Raw genomic sequence first — 17,285 nt, 5'->3', positions numbered from 1 at the left:
TTAAATATAAGTACGGGTGACGTTTTGAGCTACATACCATCATGTTTCTTAGTTGCATCACTTCTTCGCCCTTTTTTTATGACCAAATAGAATTTGACTAGATTACTTAATTTCCATGCCTCGTATTATTCTATTGCTTTGCCACGGAAACACTCGTGATCATCATCAAGAGAAGAAAGGTAATACTAATATCTATGTACGTTGTATCATGATCTTATTATGGTGGCTAGTTGTCTTTTTTTGAAGGAAATTATGGTGGCTAGTTTAATGACATACTCCAATTGAGAAAAGTGCTTGATTACAGCAAAGTACCAAGAGCTGACCTGAGTTTGTAGAAAAACAAAGAAACGAAGGCTGAAAAATAAGCCACTCCTCATATATGTACGAAGAAACGATGGATGGATGCACTTATCACTTATTGCAGTCGTGATTCAATGCACAACAATAATATTATACAACCATATAAATCTCGGTCATATATTTTAATAAGCACCTGGTCTTCATTAATAGCGGAAGGCCAAGATCTTCATAATATAGTAAAATCTTTCCTAATTATAGCGGATTATGTAGGATATATAGCAGGACCCTGCCCGTTGAACAGAAACAAAAGTCGTGGGACAAAAGCAATGAGCTGTGCTGCTGCTGCTGCCTGCTGATGTGGAAAATTATCGTCTAATGTCTTGAGAGATTGTGGAAACTTGCAGGAATGTTCTTCTTCTGGTTACTACCTCCTCTCTGTCTTCCTTCCACTGCTTAACCTCGTTCAGGTCAATTGATGCTTAACTTCACAGCTACACCATTCAAGAATAATAACGAGTGGGGTAACAGGCCTGTACCTCGTTGAGATCAGACACCTTGTTGGGTTACTAAACTTCTGAATGATTAAAATGATGTTTGTGTTAATATCTTGTTGGTAGATATTAAAAACACAAAAAAAAAGGATTAAATCTGGATTGAGGCAATCCTCCTTGACCAAAACTAGTTGCTTTTGCACTACTGCATCATTCCACGGTTCTAGGGAGAACCAAGTGGTGGTGCTTTAGAAATGCCCCAACTGGCAGTTTTGGAGTTCCATCACTGTATTTGATTTTTATTATGAGACTAAAAAGTCATGTGAAATGACATTTTATTAAGTGATTGTACTGAATTTTGTGATATTTGCTCATCCATGATATGTATGTTCTTGGGCGATTCTTTATTCCGTGCTCTCGTGGACCAGCCATTGATGGGTTTCTGAGCATTGAAGCCCATCATAAATAGGTTGGTAAGTCTCGAGCCCCCGTAAATCAAGTCCAAGAAGTGGCAAACAATAATGTCCATTCAAGGAGGGCCAATTTAGAGCTTAAACTATTCTAATGTGGGATGATAAACCTTTGACCCTTTTCTACTACTATCATAAACCAATTGTTGAAATATATTACAATTTGATATCTCTGAACCCAACCGTGGTCAAAATTGTTGGCTGGGAATTTGATGTCTCGTCTAGTAAATCAGAGTTCAAATTTGATTGTTAGAGATTTGTGGATAAGAAGGGATTAGGGGAGGGGAAGGTACAAAAGAAAAAAAAAATTGATATTTGTATAAACTTACTTCCCATCTTAATTTTCATTTGGACCACGGGCTTTTAAAGAATGAATGTAAGTTTCAATTAAGAATATCATGTCTAACACATTTATCATATCTTCGTCAAAAACGCATTTATCCATAAAAGGTTTTAGAGTTACTTTGCCAAAAAAACACCCCTAAAAGGATAATAACTTTCTTTAGGATCCTGTTCAATATCATCAAACGCCATATTCCACATTTTCCCGTGGACGCTAGCTCCACAAGCCACGCGTCACACTCTCGAAGAGTAAAACACTCTTCCCTGTCCAGGTGTCACAAAGTACCCCTTCCCTTTGCCGGGCGACCCATATAAATGCTTCGCAATGCCCGAATCTCCACCACGCCTCCCCGAAACATACCAAACAAAAATGCATCGGGTCAAATTCTCCCTCCGATTCCTGAAACCCAATTCACCCAATTACCTGAAACCCAGACCCTTTTCAACCCATTTAGAAAGTTCCGGGTCCATGGTTTGCCACCTGAAGGCCCGGTCCGTAATCCGGTTCAAAGGACCCGACACTGTCAAGTTCTTGCAAGGCTTAGTCACCAACGATGTGCGCAGGCTTAGCGAACCTTCAACTGATAATCGGAGCTTCGGCGCCGTTGGAACGCCGAACTTCCCGGCTGTGGCAGTGCCACCGGTATACGCAGCTTTATTGACTGCACAAGGGAGGTTTATGCACGACATGTTTCTTTACAGGCCGCCCCAACCCGATGAGAAGCTCAACAGTACCGGGTCAGGTCCCGGCCCTATCCCGGAAGAGTTCGAGCTCTTTGCTGACGTCGATGCTTCTTCTTTGGATGAACTGTTGGAAGTATTAAAAAAGTGAGCTTTTTTTTTTTTGTAGTGGATATATGGATTCTGTTAGACTTTGATGATTTAGTTTGATTGCCTAAATGAACTTTTAGATTGCATTAACGGCATTTAATTTAAATGTGATATCTGCTATTATTTAGCGAAGTCTTTTAGTTTATCTCCTAGTAAAATATACTTGTTTGTACTGCTGGGTTTTTTTTTTCTCTAAGAAAAAACGAGGGTTAGAATATATGGCAATGATTGGCTGGCGCTTTGTTGAGTATTTAGCATAAATCTCTGCTTTTTATAAGTTGTTTGTTGTTTGTGTTGATTTTTGGTGGATAAGATTATGTAGTCTATTCCTTTATTGCTGCAATGCTCTGACTCACTTGAGGACAAGCCAAGGCAGGGGAAATGATCTTGGTTTCAGATGCAATTGCTCCTCCTTGTCTAATCGAGCCATTGGAAAGAAGTCGGATAAGTGATGTTGTTGCTTTTTAGATAAGCCAGTATATCTAAGAATGTAGAGTGAGTCAATTTCAATTTATTTTTTAACTAGCCAGAAGGGGCAGAAGTGGTGGCATCATATGTCTTTGTAGGTAAATAAGAAACTTATTATCTTAAGCATCGGTCTTGTGAGTAGCCAAAGAGTCGGAAACATGACACGATGAGGAGTAGGAAGAGATTGTTTTTGGAGACAGTCTTCTGTTTATTCATGTGCGTGATGCCTACTATAGACTTTTCATGACGAGAGAAAATCTTCCTTTCCCGTATTGTTCTGATCACTCTTCAGCTTACTTTGACTTCGTTTACTAGTAAAGGAAATACCCTCTGTCGTGATTAATACTATCTTCTATGGTAGTTTCATATTCTCAAGTATTGCAATAATAAAATGCTAATATTACATTTGGACGTGAAAATTAAGTGTATTCTTAAGGACCATAATGGGTCTGACCAAATCACTAAGTGTAGTGCAAAAGCTTTTGGATATAGGTCATTTATTATTTAGTGAAATGCTGTATAAGCTCTGAGTCCCAGGTTTTTGTACCAAAATGGGCTCTTACACTCTTTTGGCATTATCAGTTCATTGATAGAGCCATTTAGAGGATTTTTTTGGTTTTAAATTATTTTTCATCTGAGTGCTGCAGATATCGATTGCGGTCCAAAGTTGATATCGACAGTGTTGCAGAAGATTTCTCCTGCTGGCAAAGATTTGGTTGGAACCTTAGTGAGAAGTCCTCATCTGCTGAAGAACCAGAAGCTGCATCAGTTGGGTGGGGTGGTTCTGTTGATCACGCAGGAGTGGCATCTTCAGGGGGGAATAAATGTGGATGGGAATGGTATAAGGATCCAAGATTAGATTGCCTTGGATTTAGGGGAATTTTTCCTTCCAATGAAACAGGTAAGTTTGTTGGTGGCCTACCTGTATTCTATTTCCCTTCTTTTTCCATGTATTTATTTCAGACGTGTGAGTGTGTGTGTGTGTGTTGGCATACGATAAGGCAAGAAAGTCACTTTGATGTGGGAAAAGATTTGATTGCTGGAAGCTGGCATTTTGGTTAGTTAAATCATAAACTTGTTGGATACATCTTTTGGTTGATCAAGAATGTACGTGTGAACTTTGGTGCAGCACCTCTAGTTGAAGCAGATAAAGAAGCTGATGAAAAGCACTATCTTCTGTGGAGATTAGAGAAGGGAGTTGCAGAAGGACCCTCAGAGATTCCAAAAGGTGCATCTTAAAAGTGTCTGGCTTTTACAACCTTTTTTTTTTTTTAATGGGTGACTGCAACTTGCTCTTCTTCACTTACAGAAATGTTTTTGCATGGTTCTATATGTATGAATTCACATCCTCTTATTCCAATTGAGAGCACGTTTTTGAGAAAAATCCAGTATCTTTTAACTCGAGTTTCCCTTTGTTTTTCTTTTGGTCAGTGGGGTAACAGAATATTTTACACCTTATTCTATATGATTGTATCATAATTTTCAGGCGAGGCGATTCCCCTTGAATACAACCTGGCTGGTTTAAATGGTATTAGCTTTGACAAAGGGTGTTACGTAGGGCAAGAATTGATTGCCCGTACACATCACCGTGGTGTCATTCGAAAGAGACTGCTTCCTTTACGATTTCTGGATGATCAAGGAAGGGGTAAGTTTATCTTGATTTCAGGTTCTATGGTCTGCTTATTTTCTGCGCGTATCTGAACTATTTTCTTTTGTGCTCCTAAAGAGGTGGGAGAAAAAGTAGTTCCACAGTCGGAAGTAATTGATGTAGCATCTCGAAAGAAGGTCGGGACCGTCACAACTGCACTTGGCTTCCGTGGTCTTGGCCTTCTACGCTTGGAGGAAGCCTTTAAAGGGGCAGGCTTTCTGGCCATACAAGGACAAGATGGTGTCAGGGTCAAGTCTAACAGACCAGAATGGTGGCCAGCTGAGTGGTATTTAGATCATCAACAGAGTGCAGCAGCTTAGGAATTTAATTTCAGAAGCTGAATATCCTTCTTCCTTCGTGGTTCTTTAGCTTACCTTTAGCTTCTTCTGTAGTAAGTGAAGATTAGTGACTTTCTGCCGAAAGGAAAATAAGAGGAGCTGCTTACCAATTTCGCAGCTAGTATGCGATATCAATTTTGTACGTCGTATTAACTGAACCAAGGGAACCAACCTTTGGATCGGTGGCTGGATATTGGACAGGTTTGTCGATGTTAGTAATAATTGTTCAAGTACTCGAATGATAGTTAGAACTTGGATAGCAACCACTGGGTTCACAGTTGTATGCCTTCAAACAAAGGAATTTGAGTTATCTGTTTTTGCCCACGTTTGTTACCGTCCAAAATAGAACTTCAAAAATGCAAAATTTTGATTTAAAAACCAAGTAGCTTCATAGGTCTCAGTCACATCCTCTTCCACCCTATAATTACACAAACAGTTCATCCTTCAGTGGGGACAGTTAAAGGTTGGGGTTAGTGTTCACCTTGGCAATTTAACATGGAAGGGGAGTGGACCTGAAAGTTCTATCATCAGTCAATTCAGCAAAATACGATACATGCTCTGTTGGCTCACCTACTCTCATTCTACAATCTACCCCACCAATTATTTCTCTCCTCCAAAACGCTCCTCCCGACTTTTTCTTCTACCTGTACAGCTCGGTCTGTGAAGAACAGGACTGATTATGACACTTGGATATCTTTCCCACACGAGCAGGCATAATAGATGATGATGATTGAGGGGCTTGTTCATCACTCAATGAGCAGCTAGCTACTCTAGCATCAGTAGTGTGTTTTTTGTCATCATCCGTGATTCTCTGATTTTGATAGATGTCCAGCAGCTAACCATCTGAAGACCTGTTCAGTTCTTGAATTACTGAAGCAATAGTTGGCCTGCCGTCTGGACTTTCATTCGTGCAATCCAGTGCAATTTTAGTGAGCCTGCTTGCTTCATATTTGGAATAGATGCCTTTGAGATTAGGGTCGATAAAGTCCTCGAACTTGCAAGATTCAGCTTCCAGCAGTATAGAATTGGTAAGCTTTCGTCTACCAGAGAGTATTTGAAGTATAATCACTCCGAAGGCATACACATCACTCCTCTCCGTAAAGCGGCCGGTGGTAATGTACTCAGGGGCCATATAACCCAATGCTGCACTGACCTTGAGGGCAGAGTAAACAACGTCGTCGGCCAGGAGTTTCAGAAGGCCGCAGTCGGATATCAATGGGGTATACTGTTCATCAACAAGGACTTTCTCAACAGATATGTTCTGGTGGACCATGGGAGGCTTGTTTTGTTCGCTGCTGTGTAGATATCCTATACCTGTTTCAATGAAAAAATAAAATTATATTCCAACAATAAGGCAGAGGAAAAAATCCGCAACAGGAAATACAGAACTGACTTTTAATATTCGTGATCTTAGCATTTCAAACCTACAGTAAGTGGTCAAAGAAAGGAGGGAGAAAACATAACATAAGTGTTCAAAATTTCAGGGGAAGGGACCAGACTAGTAAAAGAACCAACGTCAAGAAGAGTGAGCCATCACTTCAAAATGCTGAAGCATTAAAGTCCCAAGTTTATTGGAATTTAGCACAAGGACATTACCAGATATTCTGCCTCGCGCATTACTCTGAGTTTCAGAAAATAACTACAGAGAGAGAAGAGTTCCTTTTTAATCTGTAGATAGATCTAGGGGAATCACAAGACCAACTATGCTACGTCCCATTAGAGATTTCTCATTTACATCCCTTGAAAATACTGAAACGTGTGAAGAACAGAAATGACACAAGTGATTGATTGAAAGAAGCATGCAACTGAAACACATTCTCGACATGTCTTGACATTCGGATTCTACAATCTCTTATTATAGATCGCAAGACAAACTGAGGCTTCTATTCAAAAACTTGTCAACAAAATGCAATTAAAAGTCTGTTTTTCAAAAAATGGCAAATGCAACAGGGAAACACTCGTGAACAAATTGAAGTAAAGAGGACTTTGATCTTGGTGTATTTAACTCCAACAACCAAGCAAAGAATCTATTACAGCAGAAGAAATAGGAACCTGTCGGAAAAAAAAAAAAGATTGACAACAAAGCATACATAGACAAATGTGACAAACATGCAGCTGTAAAGTTTAGCAGCCAGCAGCATATAAAGATGAGCATAGGCTCATAGCAAGAGAAGAAAGACCATACCACTTGTGCCTATATGGGCATATATGAAACTAAATTCTTTAGCATGCTAGCAGAGTACCAGCACAGTGCCAAACTGAGGCTGGAGAATGAAGACATAAAACTCTAAGCAAAGAAAGAAAAAGGAACACAATTTGAAGCAATAAACTTGTGATTAGATTTCGGCAAACTAACCTTTTGCAATCCCATTAATGACAGAAACCCTAGTGGCCCAGTCAAGAATACTGCTCCTATCATCTTCCACATCAAGATACTGTGACAGATTACCCCTGGAAGCAAAATCATAGATGAGGAAACACTCACCCCTACCCTTTGAACAACAGAATCCCCTTAGTCTAACAAGATTTTCATGTTTAAGAGAGGTCAATAAGTTCAATCCCTTCATGAATTCTGCTTCTTCTGACTTGCAGCTAGTCACGTTGATGCTCTTTATAGCAACTACGGAACCATCTTTTAAAATTCCTTTGTAGACGAATGAAACTTTGCTTTTTCCCAACAGGTTCATCTCTGAGAAGTGCTGAGTTGCTGATTCAATCTCATCTAAATTAAACTTAAGGCCCTTTGGGAGCTCTGTAGGACACAAGCCATGACAGTTCTGCTCTGCAATCATTTGGTCCCATCCTTTGGAATACTCGAGACAAACCAGGGGCGAGGGACTTCTGCAAGATTCCTTTATCTGTCCTATGCTGCAACGGTCATCAGAGATGTCGGAAGTGTTTCCAATTCTTTGCTTTTGTCGGCGATGCCGAAAAATGCTCAGAAATGCAGCAATCATCAATGAAACTGTGAGAGCAGTTACCCCAGAAACAATTGCTATTCTTGGAAGTTTGGATGAACTTGAGCAACGTGTTTGGTTGCAATGCACATGAACATAAGCAAACTGAGGTAGCGGGGAAGCATTATTGTTGGATATAGGCGCCAATGGTGCCACTTGATTGATGTTTAGATTATCCCAAGCAGTGCAATTTCTCAAAGAAGTAAAGCCAACACCACATAAATCAGGATTATTTTCAAAATGAAACCCTTCATTCAACTTTTGCAAAGCTTCATTTGGATAGAGCGTCCCAAGATGATAGAAATTAGCAAGAAAGAAGAAAACAAAAAAAAATTAGCCTCAAAATGCAGAGTGCATCATTTCTTTTAAGCTACTCTTTTTTGTATGGAGGAGGAAAAATACGTTCGATAAAGTATCAACTCCTCAGACTAAAAGAACCGAAAATCTGATGAACTCACCAGGAGGTACAACACCAGATATGGTGTTATTTTGAACATCTAGAACCTCCAAATTAGGAGCACCAGCTAACGCAACAGGAATTGAACCAGAAAGTTGATTAAAGCTTAAATAAAGCCTTCTCAGCATACCCAGATTCCCTAAATTTGCAGGAATTGATCCAGTTAACCGATTGTATTCCAATGCAAGCACATTGAGCTTCCTCAAAAACCCCATCTCTGTAGGTATATTGCCCGTCAACTGGTTACCAGATAGCTGCAAAACTGACAAATACAAAATCAACAGATTTAGGAAGAGTAGAAAAACCCCTGAACCTTCAAGAGCCTCAAATAATTATGACCAGAAAACAAATTAAACCTTAGCATCGTCACGTAGATTTAAAAAAAAAAAAAAAAGGAAATCTTGAGGAATTTCTTATGAAAGCAGTTATTTATGCACCAGGAACACAAAGTTCAAATAAAAGCCAGATTCATATAGTTATCAAATCAAACTGGAAGTTCAGCAATTCATCTACCTAGCTGGTATCCAGCTTCTCAAGCAAAATCCAACCTTTTTCACCCTTCTGTCACTTGACTAAATCGAGTAGCAACTATTCAAATGATTAAGGATTACTGTTCTAAATGATCTTGGAATTTCAGAAAAACAAGTCTTTCAAAACAACAACTTCGAAATTTCAGAAAGATGGTAACCAGGCTGTCATTGAAGATCGCATACTTCTATATCACTAACCTTGGAGACTAGCCATGCTTCCAAGCTCAGGAGGAATCGTCCCAGAAAGATTATTTACATTCAGATAAAGATCATTCAGCTCGTTGAGATTAGCAATCTCTTTCGGAATCTGTCCAGTCAAAGAATTATAATGCAAGTACAATCCAGACAAGCACTCGAGTCTGGCCAGCGCCGGGGGCACTTTTCCGGTGAGCCCTTTAGTCTGCAATGATATATTAGCAACTTTCCGGTGCTCATTACAAGCCACACCCAGAAACGTGCCTGCACACGGATCACCATCACTAGTCCACGAAGAAAGATACTTATTTTCCGGGTCCAAAGAAGTTTTTATGTCCATCAAAGCTCTCAGCTCGGCATTCCCATGAACAGGTCTGGAACAAGAAAATGCGAAGAAAATAAGGAGAACTAAGAGGAATTCGGAACTGCCCATCTCAGGGCCTGGTCTGAAAGTTGTAAAGAAACTATCTTTTTCACTGGGAGATCATTAACATGAAGACTCAAGATTCAAGTTTCAACAGACCCATGTGATGCTCTGTAATGGGATTTGGATTCTGGTGTTTTCTTTTCTGAATAGGTTTGTTGTTCGTTTTTGGAATCAAATTCCTGGTTGTTTTGTGGCAAAGAAATGAGACTTTGTTAGAGTGAGAGAAGAGAGTTGGAAGTCGGGCTAGTGTGTGTTGTGTGTGAGAGAGATAATGGGAGGGAGAACGAGCGGTATGCATATGTATACTGTTTTGTTTGGTTTGGTTTGTTTGTCAGAGGAAAAAGGTTGTAAGAAGTACGACTTTTTTTGGAGCGGGGAGAAACATCCAACAACTTCGGTTGGATTTCTTCTGTTTTTCAAAAATAAAATTTTCAAAAATATATAATATACAAATAAAAATAATTTAAAAATTTTTTAAAAGAATTTTCATATATATTACTATAATAAGTTTTTCAAAAATACATACAAAAATGTATATTACTTAATACATTTTGCAAATTATTTAAGTACGTATGGTATCTGCATGTTGCGACACAGCTACACCAATCAAACTACGGGGGCTGTTTTGGCCGAGAGTTTGAAGGGACTAATCCCAATGTAGCATGCTGCAGCCTTCGACACATGTTCCAAAGTAAGTTATAACCTAAACAAACTTTGAATTGATTCCACTTTGATTTGGATTATCTGCAGTATGCAATCATAATGGTGGTTGAGGAATAAAATTTATGGTCAGCATGGGTCGATTTTAAATTAGAAGAATGAGATAAGTTTGGAACACACATTAAAATGACAAGATTTTGTTATTTTTTTTGCACATAATTATTTTATAGTCTACATTTAAGGTGTTAGTACATACACATTAGATCCTTAAATGTAATGGATGTGTTGGGTGGTACCAGAAAAAAGTATAAATGAGAAGTTTTAAAATTGAAATTTTTTATTTACATTAAATTTTTTTTAAAAAAAATATCATACGATTTAAGCTAATAACTAGGGACCTCATATCTTTAAAAAAAAAAAAAAAATGCAACGAGTGTCAATTTTGGGGAAAGAAGTGTCTTTTGTGCTCGATAATTACGGATTAATGTACATTTCGAGAGTTGAATCTTGTTTGTATAACTGTTTTGGATTGTTTTAAAAGAATTCTATGGTATTATTGGTAAATAGTACTACTATGTCTTGGAGATTGGAAGCTCGTAGTTGAAAAATGTGATGTGTGTAGTTTTTCTTTTTCAATTGCCAGGTCCAAACGATTAAGTTCTTCTTGGTTGATACGGTATGAACGTCGTTAAGGGTTTACGGCTGCATATACACGGTATGGAGTCATCAGATTAATTGCAGTAATATTGCAGTTGTGTCTGTTTCATATTTAATAGATGTGAAAATTATTTAATGGACGGAAAGGTCCGTAAAGCTACTACTGATCATAATATGGGATTTTGAAGATCATGATGCATGATATCAAAATGTAAATTAAAAAAAGAAAATAGAAAAAAGAACCTCCACTACCCCAGAGGTTGTGAGCTTAATGGGACCAAGCCATCCAGATGTCTATGAGATATTTATTAATTGTGGAATCTCATTTAATTTCCACGCATCCCAATTTTCAGACCCTTTTTCAGTCTATCGAGATCCAGCTTGCAAGAACTCATGCTCGTATTTTTATCATAGAGGTATTTTTTTTTTTGACAAAAAAAAAAATCACATAGGTATTCCTTTCTTCTTCTTTTTCATTCTTTCTTATGCTTCACTCCTTTTTTTATCCTTTACTATTTTTTGGGTTGGTGGGTAGCTGAGGTTTGACTAGTCAGGTAGGGTTTTGGACATTCAAATTCCAATTGGATGGTCTCAAATTCAAATATTTTTTAATACTAATCCATAATCCATAAGCATTACAGGGTGTCCGTCGAGTTTCTTAATAGTATACGACAGCGTCTACATGTGGGAGAGGAGAATGTAAACAGTTTGAAAACTTGCAATTTTAGGACGGTCATTTGACAAAATCGCTTGGGGATAGCCATTCACCGTTGCGATGGTAATTCATTTTCAATAGAAAGTAAATATAAAATAAATTTTTACGAATCTCACACGTGACGAGATGATAAAAATAATATACATGCAGTGATCTGAACCTTATATATATAGTATTTTTTTAGACAATTTTTGACTAGTTCATTCTTGTGCAGTTTGTGTGCAGCTTCACTCCTTTTGACATTAAAATTTGATTGCTTTGGCATTTAACTCAACAACTATTAACACTCCTATCTAGAGAATAATACACGATAAAAGGAAAAGTTTTGAAGAAAAACATATTGGATCCCCATATAAAAATTTATCAAACCGCAAAAGAGTGATTCCATTCATTTTCCCTTTATTCCCATCTACAATTCAGCCTCCTTTCAATCTCTCTCCTTTTTCATCCTTTTTCCCCTCCATCTTATAGCTCTTTTGCTTTTCCTGAAAGTACGAAGAGTGCCTTATGTAAATGTTGTAAATCATTCCAAACTCCTGCTCCATGTTTCCCCTCAAAAAAGCTCCTAATTTTTTTTGGTTCATATGGAATTTTCTTTTTTCAAATTTCCCCTTTAGATGATAATCAAACCAGTGGTAAGCGGTAACGTGCTCCTTATTACTAATATTCTCCCCGGATGGGACGAGGCATCCGTTCTTGCGTTGTAGTCAACCACAACCTTTTGACACTTGCAGCTACATAGGTTTCAGTTTCAACGAATTTCTAGACTCCCCAGCTTTGAATTCTATATGCTTAACAAACACCTACCAGTGGTATCTATCAATGGAAATTTTCCTGGGACCGGTTGAATGATTGACTGACCAAAATGCTTTTATATTTATATATATATATATGTCACACAGTCTCACGACTGTGTAAAATTTTATACCCTACTGCTTTGTTTCCATGCAGTGCAGAATCTATACATATATAAACAAAATTACAAGTAACGAAAGAATCTGGTTTCATGTACTTTCTTATTTCTTAATTCGAGACATCGACCTTGGATTCTTTGTAATTAATACTTTATGATGATCTTATGGACAAATTTTCGTCAGGTATTGATCATGCTTACCCTATTCATTGCTGTCTGCAAACAAAAGATAGAAACTTTTACAGGTTTGTTGGTGATTTGGTAAAAAGGTTTGTTTTGTGAAGAAATGTAGCCCAGTGAGAGAGAGAGAGAGAGCCCCACGGGTTTAGCCACATGGTAGCAGCGTTCCCTTGGAATCTTCAGGTCCTGGGTTCGAAACTGCGCTATGGAAACGCCTGTGCACTTATCGTGCCTTGATCGGGTTGGGGTGCCAGGCTCGGCCGCAGGGGATTAGTCGAACCCCGTAAGAATTGATCCGAACACCCCTGTGTCGATAAGAGAGAGAGAGAGAGAGAAGAACATCCTGAGTGGCATTTTGGGGCTTGAGATCTACTGCTTAGAACATCTGACATCACCTGTGGACTAAGGCTTTCTTTTTTTTTTTTGGTTTGGAAAAGAGAAAGATCGTATTTGAAAGAGTTGATAGAATCTAGAAAGCCAAAATTCACTAAAGGGCCTAAATCTATGCCAAACCTTACTCTCGAGACCTTCAAGAAAGTAGATTGGCAACATTATTTTATTAGAAGAGACAAAGTTAGATCAATTTCACTATCAATGGTCCAAGCACCATCAAAACAACTAAGAACTAACCACTCAACAGTTGAATAGGTACATTTTTTTTTTTTTTTGAAAAGGATAAAGTCGAAAGCGAGATGTTTACAATTTGCATCCATCAGAGAGAAAAGTTAGGCCCTAATGAGATTCAAGCAGTTTATGCTGTTTGTTACTTTGGTTGTCCTCCCACCATTCACGACATGATTTGAGTTCAAAGGAGAGCAGTCAAGTCGTAGAATGTACGCTTGTGATTTAATTATTTGATGAGAGTGGAAAGCCTTTCCTGCTGTTTCAACTACATTGCAAAATTAGCAGGATGTCGTAGACAGGTTGCAATATGATGTGAAAAAGTCTAAGTGCCTCAAGGAAATTGACTCTGTCAATTTTCCACACTTCAAAGGATGTAAATTTAAAACCTCTTCTATTGTAAATGATCTATTTGTTTCCTAATTTCAGTCATTAGATTACTTATGCTTGTATTGCATGAACTTTTCGTGTTTCTTTTAGTGTGAAATTAACTTGCCTTATCCTTCCTAATACCCTGAATTTGCACCACGTCCTTCATTTAATATTCAATAGCTGAATTAACATTTTTAAAAAAAAAAAAAAAGACTACACGCAGAGAGGAGGTTATGGTGACCACTAAATAGCACAACTTTAAAAAAAGGCAAAAAAAAAAAGAAGAAGAAGAAGAAAGACTTGAGATTGGTGGATAACACTCAAAGTATGGCAAAAAAATTTAGTGGAGATAAATGAATTTATTAAGAGTCTCAGGAGAAGTTAAATAATTTACTCGTTAACAGCTAGTTCTAAGGTACACGTCTGTTTTGCAGTTGTTAGTAGTTACTGATGGTTCACAAATTATTGGATGAAATGAGCAAGGTTTCACCGTTGGATGTATAATTCTTTTTAGCCTCCAAGGGTTGGCTTGGATGGTCGCAAGTTACAAACCCGATGATCTTATGTTCGAACCCTCGTTCTACTGGTTGTGTATCCTTGGGAACGGGATGCCCAGTCGCAGGGGAATTAGTTTAGCGTAAGTTAGGATACCCTTATGTTGACAATAAATAAATAAATAAAATGTATAATTCTTTTTTGTTGTAGCTGCTAATTTCATTTTTCAAATCCCTCCAACCAGAATTGCCTCTTTAATTTCGAATTAATTAAATCAAAAGTCTGTAGTATCAATGCAATAAATCAAAATTAATTACAAGCTGAAGTTATTTTTCCAGAATCTGCATAAAAAAAGAAAAAGAAAAAGAGCCTACCTCTTATTGGAACGACTGAACTATACATCATTGGTCAATAGAGGGGAAGTACTGGGCTGCTAATTTTTGGTCTTCTATTTCTTTACACTTTTTCCGTTCTATTCTTCCACAAAATGTCTAAGCTTCAGCGCCATTTATGGACCAGAGGCCGATCTACTTCACTGGTTCTATGATTCAGCGTTAGGCTTCTTCCATTCTAGAAGTGCAAATGAGTTTTCTAGCATTTAGATTCGTCACACTTACACAGTACCTATTTTAGTTTAGTCCACTTATTTTTTTTTTCTGCAAGTTGGAGATAGTTATTAATTCATGATCTGGCATGTACAGCTTGAATTTTGATTGTATCATAATTTTTATGAAAGCCTCTTATTTGCTTCTCTTTGATGGAAGTTCAGAAATAGAGTGAATAGAAGCAAGAAAGGAGAAAAATAAAAAGAGTGACAGAAGAATATCAAAAGCTTATAAGTAAATAAGTAGTTTATTTCAAAAGTTATTGCAAGATTTTTTTATATTTATTTTTTTAACATAAGTAAGGAATCTCGAATTCAAAACCTCTCACTTATACTCTCCTTCCCTCCTCTAGTACCATCCAACCAATCCCTCCTCTCAATTATTGAAAGTTTGGATCTCAGTTCATTTGCAGCGAAACAACTACTATATCAGTAGAAGACCAAGAACTTGGGTGTCCGTATTTTGTCAGTGGAATCATTACATATAACATACACCTTTTCATTCTCCTGGTCATTTAATCACGAGTTTGGAACTCTGAAGATTTTTTGAAGGGATTGAACAAGATTGATCTTATATCTGAAGATTCTCCAATGACAAGATTTTCATGTTTGGACCTCTCTTAATCATATAACAAGATTTACAATAAGATTTTTTGCCCTTAGCTTTGGAAAGTACTTTTATAGGGTGGAAGTAAATCCGAAGGCTGGTTGGAAGTACTAAATTACTACACAGAACGAGCAAAAAGTCTAACAAATTTAATCTTTGGCATTTTATTATATCTCCATCTTTTAGCAAAGGAACGGGAATTGGTTAGGAAATGTTTAAGTATGTGAAGTGAATTTCTCTCTATGGCCCAATTTTAAACTTGTGTCACCATCGAAGTAAGTAAATAAGCTGGTAGTCGTTTGGTCATAAGGGTGACATTTTTCTTAAGTCAAGGCGGCCAAATCAGGCTTTAGCCAAGATTCATCTTACAATTTATTTATGTTACGTATCATTAAAAACTAGAATATTAGGGTAGGTCTCATTCCTCAATCAAATGTCAAATCACCAAACAAAAAGGTAGGAATTGGGCACCGATCAGGTCTAGATCGATGGTCGAAAATCTTAGAGCCCATTTTTTTTGAAAGTTTTTATAAAAAATTTTATCATAGCACTTTTTTGAAATATGATGCATGTGAGATGAAAAAGTGATTGACAGATATTATAAAGAATATTCTCATGAAAGCTCAGAAAAAATTTCACACAAAATGCAATCGAAACAGGGCCTAAGTTTTTTTTAATAATTAGTCCAATTGCATTCTTTATTTCAGGAAAAAGAATAATAACGGAAGATTGGCAAAAATAAAAAGGCATGTTTTCCATCGATTGGAGGTCTGATAAAGAATGAGAAGGGGCAAAGTTGAATTAGCTCATCAATTTCTGGGACCTGAAAATAATACGAGTAGCTTCTATAGTAACTAGATTAGAAATTAAATGAAATTAATTTGTGTGACTAATGAATGATAACCCAAGATTAAAGTAGTAAGTAAATGGAAGTAATTCAACTTTTGAGGACATTTACTTGTCTAATTTCTAACAAATGTTTTAATCGGATAATGAGCAGGATTACGAATTTATTCTATACATACATATAACAACAAAGACACAAAGTGAGCTTGATTTTAATATCAAGATGTCTTTTATACCTCATGTTATTATTATTATTATTATTTCATTTATGAGCGAAAAGACAGGCCAACAAACCTATCCATTTGGACGCCAGGGAAAACGATACCAGGATCCTTGATAGAAGATTTTTAGAGATTTTAAATAAGGATACCGAGGTTTTGTGGACATTTTAATGTGAGACATAAATGTTTTTCTAGGCCTAGTTTAAGAGTTGAAAGGTGGAGAAAAAAAATTAAGAAGAGGAAAATAATATATGTTTTTGCCAACATCCTGCTGAAGTTGAAAAATGGATGGTGCGAATTTCATAATTAGCAGACAAAGTTAATACAAATTGAGAAAAAAAATTTTACGTCTTTTTTCTCGAATGGTTTTCAAACTAGAGTAGTATTTCTCTCCCCTAACTTTCCCCGTCCTCTTTTCTTCTTGACTAACTTGCCAAAGGTAAGTAAGTGGAGCATTTCTTCTCAAACTTCTTATATTGTTTTTCACCTTTTCTTTCCCTTCAGATGAGCTGTTAATGAATGAATAGTTGACTTATGGTCTTTCTCCCACTTGATTTAATGAGTTGCAAGTCAAGTGAGACAATTGATGCAACAAGAAATTTTGGCATCCTCAGTAAAAATTAATATTCAAAGGGATAATTCTCTTATGTTTGTATGGAAAAAAAAAGTCTATTCATCATCATCGTGAATCAAGACATGTCCGCGGATAATAATAGCTTACAAGATTTTAACAACTTGTTCATCAACACACTCTTATTGGCTGCGAGATTTGAACCCACTTGAAGATTGAAGGGCACAATTGGTTTCAATCCCAAATTTTATCACATCAGCTCAAGCCGTCGGTGATGGGAGAATGGTAGGACAGACAGAGCTCGACTTTTCAAATGGTTTTTTGGATCATCTCAGCATTTCCCGTTATCCACCATCACTGAATTTTACG

General features: G+C 37.2%; 2 protein-coding genes across 2 annotated transcripts; one reads left to right on the top strand and one right to left on the bottom strand.

Annotated features, from left to right (window-relative positions):
- The first annotated feature begins 1,836 nt into the window (after positions 1-1,836).
- On the top strand, positions 1,837-5,151 carry LOC113779538 (putative transferase At4g12130, mitochondrial). Its single transcript, XM_027325132.1, has 5 exons — positions 1,837-2,431; positions 3,550-3,803; positions 4,032-4,130; positions 4,389-4,547; positions 4,629-5,151. Exons 1-5 carry the CDS (start codon positions 1,929-1,931, stop codon positions 4,868-4,870), a joined length of 1,257 nt encoding a protein of 418 aa, XP_027180933.1. The 5' UTR covers positions 1,837-1,928; the 3' UTR covers positions 4,871-5,151.
- Positions 5,152-5,281: 130 nt separating this feature from the next.
- On the bottom strand, positions 5,282-9,725 carry LOC113779537 (LRR receptor kinase SERK2). The gene is made up of 4 exons (XM_027325130.1): positions 9,031-9,725; positions 8,304-8,564; positions 7,245-8,114; positions 5,282-6,202 (listed from the first exon to the last, which is right to left on the bottom strand). The coding sequence occupies exons 1-4, from the start codon at positions 9,458-9,460 to the stop codon at positions 5,724-5,726; spliced, it is 2,040 nt and encodes a 679-aa protein (XP_027180931.1). The 5' UTR covers positions 9,461-9,725; the 3' UTR covers positions 5,282-5,723.
- Positions 9,726-17,285: the final 7,560 nt, after the last annotated feature.

The sequence above is a fragment of the Coffea eugenioides genome, chromosome 8 (genome assembly GCF_003713205.1).
Source record: "Coffea eugenioides isolate CCC68of chromosome 8, Ceug_1.0, whole genome shotgun sequence".
Lineage (NCBI taxonomy): Eukaryota > Viridiplantae > Streptophyta > Magnoliopsida > Gentianales > Rubiaceae > Coffea > Coffea eugenioides.
This window is presented reverse-complemented; position numbering and strand designations above follow the sequence as displayed.